This window comes from Trachypithecus francoisi, unplaced genomic scaffold (genome assembly GCF_009764315.1).
Source record: "Trachypithecus francoisi isolate TF-2019V2 unplaced genomic scaffold, Tfra_2.0 Lachesis_group0, whole genome shotgun sequence".
Taxonomy (NCBI): domain Eukaryota; kingdom Metazoa; phylum Chordata; class Mammalia; order Primates; family Cercopithecidae; genus Trachypithecus; species Trachypithecus francoisi.
The window spans coordinates 140303585-140315201 of NW_022681453.1; the positions used below are offsets into that span (position 1 = coordinate 140303585).

General features: G+C 45.4%; 2 protein-coding genes across 4 annotated transcripts; both read left to right on the forward strand.

Annotated features, from left to right (window-relative positions):
- The first annotated feature begins 519 nt into the window (after positions 1-519).
- On the forward strand, positions 520-10112 carry LOC117083969. Of its 3 annotated transcripts, XM_033212231.1 has the most exons (5): positions 520-838; positions 3211-3324; positions 6809-6956; positions 8290-8369; positions 9916-10112. In XM_033212231.1, exons 1-3 carry the CDS (start codon positions 549-551, stop codon positions 6861-6863), a joined length of 459 nt encoding a protein of 152 aa, XP_033068122.1. In that variant the 5' UTR covers positions 520-548; the 3' UTR covers positions 6864-6956; positions 8290-8369; positions 9916-10112. The 3 variants fall into 3 exon arrangements, with proteins under 3 accessions (XP_033068122.1, XP_033068123.1, XP_033068124.1); XM_033212232.1 differs by lacking the exons at positions 3211-3324; positions 6809-6956; positions 8290-8369; positions 9916-10112 and adding an exon at positions 2777-3204; XM_033212233.1 differs by lacking the exons at positions 3211-3324; positions 6809-6956; positions 8290-8369; positions 9916-10112 and adding an exon at positions 2292-2440.
- Positions 6963-8283, forward strand: ZNF662 (zinc finger protein 662). Its single transcript, XM_033212230.1, has one exon. It carries the CDS (start codon positions 6994-6996, stop codon positions 7834-7836), a length of 843 nt encoding a protein of 280 aa, XP_033068121.1. The 5' UTR covers positions 6963-6993; the 3' UTR covers positions 7837-8283.
- Positions 10113-11617: the final 1505 nt, after the last annotated feature.

Consider the following 11617-nt stretch of genomic DNA (forward strand, 5'->3'; position numbering starts at 1 on the left):
ACATGTTCTCAGGATCTCCTGGGGCTGTGGCACGGGCCATGGTCACTCATATTTGGCTCAGGATAAATCTCTTCAAATATTTTACAGTTTGACTTTTCGTGGACAATTCTACAAATATTTCTTGGCAGTTAAAGAAATTACTCCCCAGGAGGTGCTAGACATCGGGCGCATGTTAGAGGCACAAAGATGAGAATGTTAAAAGACATAACATAAAATACAGGTCTACTCTGGGAATGTAGAAAGTGGTAAAAGGAGAGATAAAAGAGAAGGTGCAGTCCAGTGAAGTACCCGCTATCTCCTGTCAGCAAATACCTGTCCACCCAGGGTGCAGCGAGCTGGAGAGGAAGGGATGGCCTAGAGCGCTGGGGACGGATTCCTTCCCAGCCGCCTGCACCCCTACCCCGGTAGCGGCCCCTGGGATCGTCTGTGTCTCCAGGAGAACCAGACCGCTCTCCCCACCCTTCCAGAGCTAGAAAGGAGGACCACAGAGACGCGGCGCCCTCCGCCGTCCTAGAGCAACCGGAGCGGCCCAAGCCCCGGGCTCCCGGATGCAGGGTCTGGTTGGCGAGGAGCACGAGGAGTTGGGCGTGGGGGCTGGCGGGGAGCGGAGTCGGAGTCTTACTCAGGTGGCTGCAGGGCTCAGGGTAGCCGTGTCAGACCTGACCAGGTCCAGAGCGCTCCTTCCTGACCCCAACAGCCTCCGGTCGGGTCTGGCGCGCGCTCGCTTTCCCAGAGGGCGACCCGGGCTATGGCGGCCGCGGCCCTGGCGAGCAGGACACGCCTCGGCCCTGACCTTGAGCTGCTACCGGGACAGCCGGCGCCGCCCCGGGCGCGCCCGGTGAGTGCGGGACCGGAGCCTGGAAGCAGGCTTGGCCCTGCCCTGGGTTCTAGGCCCGGAGACGGGTGGTGCGGCGGCTGGGAAATGGGGTTACAACCCAGAGTGAGGGGCCTCGAGGGACAGGCAGCACAGCGGAGTCGACACCCCTGAGACATGAGCCTCAAGGAGAGCAGACGTGCAGCGGCACGTGGTTGAGCCGACTGCTGGGGCAGAGCGCATAGGGTGCCGTGGGGGGCGATGAATGGCCAGAATTTCAGAGCCACCTTTACAGAGCTGGTTATGTTTGAGCTGGGTATTAGGTTGAAAAGGAATTTGCAATGCAGGATCAGGAGGGAAGAACTGGATCTTCAGGCAAGAGTAGCCGCAGGTGCAAGGACGCAGAACAGGGCGAGGAAAGAATTTGGTTTCCCAATGGAATTGTGAGAGGATAGGGGATGAGAGTGGTGGTGGCTGATGATCTTGGCCAGGAAAGCTGGGTCTGTGAGTAGTGAATGGAATTGTCTGTAGTGCAGAGGAATGTGGACTCTATTAGGCAGACAAAGGTGAGTCAGCCAAAGCCTTGGAGCCCTGGAGTGCTGGATAAATAGCTGTGGAGACTTTGTAGTGCTCAAGGACTGACGTGCAGTGGACCAGAATGAGCTCCTCCACAGTATGGAGACTAAGACCCTGAAGGAGGCAGTAGCTGAGAATTACAGGAAGTCTCAATGGCTGGAGGTGAGCAGTATTTGTTTCTTAAGGAAGAGGATAAGAGAAAGAAGGTGCAGGAGCTGAGACTCCTAGAGATATAGAAAATGGGAACATGGAGATTGGGACGAGGGGAAGCAAGTGAGGTGGGATCTTTATGAGAGTGTGTTGCGAGTCGGGGGGTGCAGGGAGTAAAGTCATAACGAGGATCTGTCCTGTTGAGTACAGTGTCCAGGGCAACCTGAATGTTCTGAGGAGCCCTAACTGCCTCTGTGGCTAGTGGCAGTGACTGGGGAGGACAAAGGAGGAAGAGTCCTGCACAGGGGCAGCAGGGGTAGGAATGGGGACGGAAGACAGTGTGGCATAACAGGCGAGAGTCAGAGTCAAACAGGCCTGGGTTCTGTCTCAGTTCTGGAACTTTGGGGGAAGTTAATCCCTCTGAGTCTCAGTTTCCTCTTCCATAAAATGGCTCTGATAGTAGGCTATGAGACATAAACAATACGTATCAAGTGCTTGGCACAGGCTTAAGAAATGATAGTTGTTATCAAGGGTGGGTGAAATGATAGTTGTTATCAAGGGTGGGTGACCTCTGAAGGAGGACACATTGTGGAGAAAGGATGGGACCTAGAGCACAGATGTGGTTTGGGGTATAAGGATGAAACGAGAAAACTTTTGCAGACTCATAAAAAAGAGGAGAAAATGTTTGCTGAAATAGAGATGAAGAGACATGATAAAATTGATAGCTGATGCCCTGTCTCTTTGTACATAGGAGGCAAAAATCATCTGCTGATGGAGTTCCTGTAGACATTCAGAATCCAGAATCCCCGCAGGCACCCCCCACAGTACCTTTTGGTGCCCTGTCTCCCCTTCCTCCTGGCCTGGTCCTGAGGTTGTCCTAGGGCATTTAAACACATGTTGTTTCAGGAGTCAGTGACCTTCGAGGATGTGGCCGTCTACTTCTCTGAGAATGAATAGATCGGCCTGGGCCCTGCTCAGAGAGCCCCGTACAGGGATGTGATGCTGGAGAATTACGGGGCTGTGGCTTCCCTGGGTAAGGGTCTTCCTTTGGGCCCTGCCTCCACCCTTCAGAATTTGCTGGCTCCTTTTTCCTCAAAGGCTCAGGAGTTGCTGATAACCCTCAGCTCAGTGGCAGCTTCAGGCTCTTGGATTTTTAGTGACCCAACCTCAGCAGTCGTTGGGAAGTAGGAAGTCCTGGTATCAGTTTGGGCCTTATACAGGACTTCCTTGCCCCAGAGTGAGAGCTGCTCAACCCCTACCCTTGTGCTGTGGGTATAGTGAGAAGAGAGCAGATTCACAGTGCCCCACTGAGCCTTCAGTTCCCCGCCCTCTCGGTTTGCAAGATCCAGGCCAATTCCTAGCATCCTCATGAGGATGTCTGAACATGAGAGCTCTAGGAGGGAGAGGACAGGTAAGAATTGAGGATGCAATTCCTCAATGAGTGAAATCATCCATTTGCTAACTCATAAACAGTTACTGTCAACTTCCTGACCTTTGTAAGTCTCCTGGCCCCTCTCTCGTTCTTTCCCCTGAAATTCCTTTTCTTGTTCTTCCTAGTTGTTTCCCTTTTTTCCCCTCTTGTCCCTGAAGACACTGGCCTGGGAGGAGCCTTGGGATTACTCTATGTCACACCAGTCATCTGCCTGTCCCATTTTTTTCCTCTTAAGCAGCATTTCCATTTCCCAAACCAGCTCTGATTTCCCAGCTGGAGCGAGGGGAAGCACCCTGGTGCTCGGTTCCTTGGGGAGCTCTGGATGGAGAGGACCCAAGGGGCATCTCCTCAGGTGAGTGAGGGCACACATGCCGGTCATCTGACCATTTTGCTTGTCATGATCTTTAAAATGTCATGGATAGATAGTCTTTTAACCTAGTGTTGTAGACACTAGTGGGATTCCATTTCTTCTCTGTGTTCCCATAGTTTTCCATCTTCTTGACTCCTTGTTTTATTCATCCTGACTCCTCTGTGTGCCATCTTCATTAACCTGTTTTGCCTCTTCCCCATCTCTGCTGCTATCATGACTATGATGTATCTTTGACCCATGAGTTTCCTGTTTACTCCGATCTTTGGTGCCCTTTCTGCTTCCTGGCCTGTTTACAGTCTTCCAGCTTGGGATGTAATGGCCATCTTTATCTTTAGAAACCAAGAACTCTCAACCCTCAGCCAAATAGTTCCTGTTCCTCAGGGGAAAGCCCTGGGATTACTTTAGGCCCAAGAGGACTCTCTTACTGTTAGTTTCCTAGTGATAACTGTGTTTCCTGGTTGCCTCCTTGGCCCTATTTCATCTTCCCATAGGGCTCTTCTTTGGGCACAGTGAGACTTGAGCTGTACTCCCAATTTCCTCATTATCACAGTTCCTTGTTGTGTCTTTTCATATTAGAGTATTCTTGATTGCAAGTATTAAAGCCCGATTCAAACTGGCTTAAACAAAAAAGAAGAATTTGTTGTTTAATGTAACTGGGAAGTCTGAGGTAGAGTGGGCTACAAGTACAGTTTGATCAGAATTACATTCTCTGCTCTGTCTCTGTATGTGTTGGCTTTGTCTACAGTCTGGCTCCCCTTTTGGTTGTAAGGTGATTGATGGTAGTAACAGGACTCTGCTGCTTCATACCTAGGGGAAGAAACCTGGCAGGCCTTCCTTAGGCTTTAAACATTGTGAATCAAAGTGCCAAGTATGCTGTAATGGACTACCTTAAGTCATATGCCAACTCTAAATCAATCACTGTGGCAAGGTAACTACTGTGCACTGATTGACTTGGTCTGAATTGCCGATCTCTGAATCAGTCTCCCATGTAGCGAGTGGAATGGGATTAACCTGCTTGGCTTATCTAAGTCAGAGCCTACCCTAGGGAGTGGAGCTGGGATACCCATCTCCCCACTCCAGCTCCCTACAAAGGGCATAGCTACTTTTCAGTGGGGATGAGTGGAATGGGTGTGGGAAGACCACCACAGTGTCTTCTACATTCTCAGTGCTTCCTCTCCTCACCACCTAAGGGAATTTCTCTGCTTTGCTTTGTTTTGCTTTAGGTAGAAAACTAACAGCTAAGTTACTCCTTGCGCAGCATTCTAACTCTCTGACCTGCAGCTGACTTCTTGGCACATATCTTTCCTTACTCAAAGTCCACTTTTGTCTTACAGAAGTTAATACTCAGAGGATACATAGTCTCTGGATTTGGCAACAGAAAAGGTTGTCATTTGAAGGTGTAGAATTGATCTGTTTCTTAGGAGGTTTTGGATGAAAGTTACAAAGCGACAGTTCTAGCAAAAGCAGAAGTAAGGTGTATTAGAATAGATCTCTGTGAACAGAGATGTCTGTTATTGAGTAGGAAGTGACTTTTGGAAGTGGCTGAGAGTGTGAGTCCATTTCTTGTGGATGCCATAGAGAGACCCCATCCATTGAATCTTTGTGGAATGAGAAAGCAATATGGATAGGAAGGAAACTAGGAGATTATGGTTTCCCAGAATAGCCTGCCTAGACAGGAAGTCCTCAAGAATAGCTCTTTGCAATTCCATCCTATCCTGATTGTTTTCTATGTGAACTTGATTTCACCTCCTAGGGATAGGTGACAAAGAGGCCTTAGTCTTTTCTATTTCTTCTTGACATTTTCAAGTGAGTTACATGTTTTCATATCTTTGGGAACTGATGGAATTGCAACTTCTCTGTTCCAGTATTTTCTATCCTTTATGTTATTATTATTGTTTTTTTGAGACAGAGTCTTGCTCTGTCGTCCAGGCTGGAGTGCAGTGGCACAATTTCGGCTCACTGCAACCTCTGCCTCCCGGGTTCAAGTGATTATCCTGCCTCAGCCTCCTGAGGAGCTGGGACCACAGGTGTGTGCCACCATGCTTGACTAATTTTTATTTTGTATTTTTAATGGCGATAGGGTTTCACCATGTTGGCCAGGCTAGTCTTGAACTCCTGACCTCAGGTGATCCACTGACCTTGGCCTCCCAAAGTGCTGGGATTACAGGTGTGAGCCACCATGCCCAGCCTATCCTTATTATTCTATACCTTCAAATTTCTGCTTATCTATGTTACCAGTCTTTTCACCCACCTTTATTCTCTCCCTACCACTTCCATGTCTGCTCTTTTCCTGATGGGCGTCACTCCTCTGACTGAACCAGCCTTATTTGTATCTTGACCCTGGCAGAATATCCATTTCTAAAACCTGCTGAGATTTCCCATCTTGAGCAGGTGGAAGAGCCATTAAACCTGAAACTGCAAAAAGAGGGTCCAAGCCTAATTTGTCCTGGTAAGTGAGAGGGAAATGAGCATTCTTCTCTCAGTCACACCTTTTCCTGTCTTTCTTTTATAAGATGTAAAAGTCCATTTTGCCATTCATGTTCTAAACAAATTTGGGGGCCAAATCCCCAAATCAGCCAATTAAGAGAAAACTTAAACCCTAAGCTTCCAACTTTCATTAGGACAAGCTCAATTAATTTAATTAAATTAGGATGGGTCTTTTGTCTTAGGCTTAAACTGAACAGATGGCCTGCCCCATCTGGCTGCTATAATCACTCAATATTTTTAATGTAGATGCTGTGTTTTACTCATTGTGGTAGTTGTTAGGGATAAAAAAATCAAGTCATATATGGCCCTTATCCTGGAAGGACTCACAGTCTCATGGGACATTATACATAAATTTATAATTACAGAAAAATGATAAAGCTGTAATAGAATGTGAGTAAGACACTATGAGAACAAAGAGGAGGGAGTCTTTACCCAGTTCTGCCTGGAGTAGTTTGAGAAGGCACTTTCCATGGTTTCATGGTGAACTTGGTGATTGGATTGAAAGAGAAGACTATACTTCCTTTTAGTGTTGAAAAATATGAGGAAGCTCATTCTTGCTACTGTCTGCTGTGTGTGACAAGCCCAGGTTCCCAGGTATACCACTAATGATTCCTTATTTCTGAACAGGTCCTCTGCCCTAAGTCCTGGCCTGTTCTTCTCATGTTACAAACTGTACTCAGCTACCTAGGAGGAATTCTGACTTTGTTTTCCTTAGATTCAATTCATCTGTTTTCTGAGAGCCTAGTCTGGTACTTGGTTTGGTGCCAGGAATCATAGCCCTCAGGGATTCTATCTAGTTGCTGTCTTTACTTTTGGCTTCTTTCTGTGTATTAGCCTTGTTTTTGCCATTTTCAGCTAGGACAGGGCCACTGAGACAGGTGGCAGTTGGAGAGAAGTGGACATATTAATACCACTTGGTGACCTTTGTCGCTCTGTCATGGATAATGATGACATTTGAAGCTCTGATTTCTTTTTTCAGAGGGTGTGTTGAAGAGGAAGAAAGAAGATTTTATCTTGAAGGAGGAAATTCTTGAGGAAACACAGGACCTCGTGGTCCTATCAAGTGGACCTCGGTGGTGTGGATCCCGGGAATTATGGTTTGGGAAAACCTGTGAAGAGAAAAGCAGGTTAGGGAGATGGCCTGGTTACCTCAATGGGGGAACTATGGAAAGTTCTTCAAATGATATTATAGAAGTGATTGTCAAGGATGAGATGATCTCAGTAGAAGAGAGTTCAGAGAATACTGATGTCAATAACCTCCTTGGTATACATCACAAAATTCTAAGTGAGCAAATATTCTATGTATGTGAGGAATGTGGCAAGTGTTTTGATCAAAGTGAGGACTTTGATCAACACCAGAAAACTCATAATGGAGAAAAGGTCTATGGATGTAAGGAATGTGGGAAGGCTTTCAGTTTTCGATCACATTGCATTGCACATCAGAGAATTCACAGTGGGGTGAAACCCTATGAATGTCAAGAATGTGCTAAGGCCTTTGTTTGGAAGTCAAACCTGATTCGTCATCAGAGAATACATACTGGAGAGAAACCCTTTGAATGTAAGGAATGTGGGAAGGGCTTTAGTCAGAACACAAGCCTTACACAACATCAACGGATCCACACTGGTGAGAAACCATACACATGCAAGGAATGTGGGAAAAGCTTTACTCGAAACCCAGCCCTTCTTCGACATCAGAGAATGCACACTGGGAAGAAGCCTTATGAATGTAAGGACTGTGGGAAAGGCTTCATGTGGAACTCAGATCTTTCTCAGCACCAGAGGGTCCACACTGGGGATAAGCCTCATGAATGTACTGACTGTGGGAAAAGCTTCTTTTGCAAGGCACACCTTATTCGACATCAAAGAATCCATACTGGGGAAAGACCCTATAAATGTAATGACTGTGGGAAGGCCTTCAGTCAGAATTCTGTCTTAATTAAGCACCAGAGGCGCCATGCTAGAGAAAAGCCCTATAACTGTCAAATCTCTCACCACCTTGAACTTTAGAGAGTGCATAATGGTGATACTTGTTTATAATTCTTATGCTGCAGGAACCCAGAGACAAAATGAGATGACTGTTCACAATTTGCTGTAACCCTTAACTTTAATAGCCAGTATTATCTTGCCGTTTTGAACATTTAGTCTAGCAAGACTGGTCCCCCTGTTCTATGATGTTTGTACAAAGCATCATTTAGTTGGGCAGCTACTCTGTATCAGGTGCTAATCACTTTACATACATTATGCATAACAATCCTATTAAGGTAGGTGCTCTTCTCCCTGTTTTACAAATGAGAAATCTGAGTCGAAAGAGGTTATAAAACTCATTCAGGGTTGTTCAGTAAGTTATAGAGTTGAAATTGGAGCCAGGCCTCTCTGACTGCAGAGTTTACTGTTCTTTACTTAATTGTACATATTTATGTCTCTGCCCGTTTTGATTTGCTTATTTTCCTGTGCTTCTAGTTTCCCTTCATCACTCAGATCCAGCTCCTTCAACTAAGCAGATCTCTCTTCCTCTTCTACTTGTAATCAGTACCACCCAAGTTAGTATTTAATTATGTGCCATCTTATATTTTTCTAATAGTCTCAAGTCTCTTAGTCTTAACTCCAGCTAAATGACTATGAGGACCAGCGCTGCATTTCTTTTGTTTTTCAAATCCTGAAACATTAATCTTTGACTAGATATAACATGCTCATGATAAAAAAGAATTGAAATAGTTGAAAAGGGTGTTCAGTGAAAAGTACATTTCCTTGTCATTCCTATCTCTTGAGTTCTCCCCAGAGGCAATCACTCCTACTGGTTGTGTATCTCTGTAGATACTCTTTATATACAAGTGTTTATTAGTACTGCTTTTTATAACTCTGTCTCACTGAAAACCTTATTTGATGGAAGCAACATTGCAGTTACATTATCAACTCTAGGACCTTTTCTTCAGAAGTTACTTTCCTTTTGAGGCCACCAAAGTAATTTAGGGAAACAGCAGAGGGTAATCTAGGTCTTTTTCTTTTTTTTCTAATTTTTTTGTTTTTGAGACGGAGTCTTGCTCTGTTGTCCAGGCTGGAGTGCAGTGGCGCAATCTCAGCTCACTGCAAGCTCCACCTCCCGGGTTCATGCTATTCTTCTGCCTCAGCCTCCTGAGTAGCTGGGACTATAGGTGCCTGCCACCATGCCTGGCTAATTTTTTGTATTTTTAATAGAGATGGGGTTTCACCATGTTAGCCAGGCTGGTCTCGCTCTCCTGACCTTGTGATCCACCTGCCTCGGCCTCCCAAAGTGCTGGGATTACAGGCCTGAGCTACCACGCCTGGCCAATTCAGGTCTTAAGAGACCTGATTGCCTTTGTTTTATGAGACATCATTCTGGGATTGGGAATATGTAAACTCAACTGGAGATTTTTTTCATAAAAGTTTATATAGTTCCAGCCCCTCTCATTGCTTCCTACTCTAAATCCTCTCCCAGTCTGTGCATCCTTCACTACCATGATAGCCTACATTCTAATAAGCTGTGAGGCCACTGCCAAGGGAGGGAGAAATGGTCACTTTCTGGTGGTGGTTAATGCTTTGTTAGATAGCTTCATCCAGTCAATAGTTGAAAAGTTTTCACATAATCCAGTATCGGCGTCAGAGTCAGAAATGCCCTTCCTAGGTCCAGGACCAGAGATAAAACAAACATGAGGAACGTAGAGTCTACACAGGAAAGTTAAGAATTACAGAATTAACTAACTATTTGAAATCAGAGTTTATAAAACAACATTTTTAGAAGTGGTCATCTTTTATTGGTTTCCATCATCTCTTCCCCTTCCCTCTGGGAACAGTTACCCAGGTATTCTTTGGGAAGGTATCCTTTCTCAGCTATGTGGTTTAGCACCACCACCATCTTCATGAGTGGACCCTGTTTGGCTGTGTCAATCAGCTTATCCCATCCCCTTGGCCACAGAGCCATTGTGATATGAGGAGATACCGGGTTTTGTGGAAAAGAGAGGCTTTTCTTCATTGAGAGCTACCAGAGGAGATTTTATCTGTCCTCTTTGTGGCACATAGGAAAATGTGAGGCCTAGAATTATAGCAACTTTTTTTTTCTATTAAAAGGGGAGATTCTCAAGCTTCCAGATGCTACCATATGGAGACTGAGGATTAAAGCCAATACCAAAGAAGACAGTGACTAAACAGAGACAAACTAGGTTCTTGGTGACATCTTTTGAGCCACTAGACCAAGCCTTACCTGAAGCATAACTACCTCAGAACTTTTCAGCTATGTGAGCCAATAAACATCTTCTGTCAAACGAGTTAGAGTTTTCTGTTATTTGCAACTTAGCCACACTAATACCGTCTTGTGTTTGAAATCATTGTTTTCTCATACAACTCCTCAGTGTCACCTTTTCCTCTTGCTTAGTAGTCTCAAGCTCCTCAGTTTTATCTCAGTTGCTTGGAAGTTGAGCATCTAAATAGGTGGCTCTTGCTGGGTGTGGTGGCTTACACCTATAATCCCATCACTTTGGGAGGCCCAGGCAGGTGGATCACCTGAGGTTGGGAGTTCAAGACCAGCCTGACCAACATGGAGAAACCACATCTTTACTAAAAATTAGCCAGGTTTTGTGGTGCATGCCCGTAATCCCAGCTACTCAGGAGGCTGAGGCAGGAGAATTGCTTGAACCTGGGAGGTGGAGGTTGCAGTGAGCCAAGATTGTGCTATTGCACTCCAGCCTGGGCAACAAGAGCGAAACTCCATCTCAAAAAATAAAAATAAAAATAATAAATAGGTGGCTCTCATGACCTAAGGTTAATTTCATGCATACTAACTAACTGATGCTTTAAATCATACCATTAATGCAGGATTTTTTCCTCAGTTGAGCAAAAATCTGGGTTCTTGTCTCATGACCAGGAAAAATTAGCCACAGGGACACACTGAAAAATGAGGAGGGCAGAATTTATTAAGTGAAAAGGAAAACTCTCAACAAAAAGAGGAGTCCTGCATGCAGGTTTTCTCTCTCACTAAATTGAATACCAGACCACCACACATGAGCTGAAGAGCCCAGTCTTCTACCCCTGCATGAATTCCTGGTGGCTCCACCCCATTCTCCCAGTGTGCAGGCAGGCCCTTAGTCTGAGCCACTCCACATTGATTTATTTCTCTTACTGTGTATGTGTTAAGGGATGAAATTTTTCGTCATGGGCATGTTTAGGCAATCCCTCTGTACACAATGACCTGGGCAGCATTTGGCTGTCTCCTGACTCTATCATTCCCCCTCTAAAGAAGTACATCTAACTTAGGATAAGTACATCTATTCTTAGAATAAGGATAAGGATAGTGATCAATCTTAAGTGCTTCCTGCTGATGGGGGCACTGTTTTGGGAAAACAGCAGTGAGATCTCCCTGAGGCCTATCTAAGGGTCCCTGGTAAAAGGTAGCCATTGTTTGAGGCTCCGATTGCATGAACGTTTGGAGTTCAATGGCCTGAAGGTGAGAAGAGACAAACTAGGTTATTAGAAGACATAATATAAATGAAACAAAGGGGAGATGGTAAGGACAGCTAAAAAAAAATCCTAAAACTGTGGACACACCCAGATAACTGGTAGCTATAGTTATGCCTGCTAAGATTTGGGTATATGGGGCTTGGCTTTGGTTAGCTACCTTGGTCTTATTTTCCCAAAAAAGATACCTCCGGGTTATGAGCACCTTACTTACTCTAATCATCTGGCAGGATTTGCAGGGTAATTGCCCAGAACTAGAATATTGATCCAGATTTTTACATTACTCATCCCTTTTGCTTCTCCTGGGCTGCAGCCGGAG

Excerpts from the sequence above, each read along its gene's own strand:
- LOC117083969 (XM_033212231.1), top strand. The coding sequence starts at position 549 with ATGCAGGGTCTGGTTGGCGAGGAGCACGAGGAGTTGGGCGTGGGGGCT. Across the intron at positions 839-3,210 it reads CGCCGCCCCGGGCGCGCCCG|CATTTCCATTTCCCAAACCA; the intron begins GTGAGTGCGGGA and ends CCTCTTAAGCAG. Across the intron at positions 3,325-6,808 it reads CCCAAGGGGCATCTCCTCAG|AGGGTGTGTTGAAGAGGAAG; the intron begins GTGAGTGAGGGC and ends TTCTTTTTTCAG.
- ZNF662 (XM_033212230.1), top strand. The coding sequence starts at position 6,994 with ATGGAAAGTTCTTCAAATGATATTATAGAAGTGATTGTCAAGGATGAG.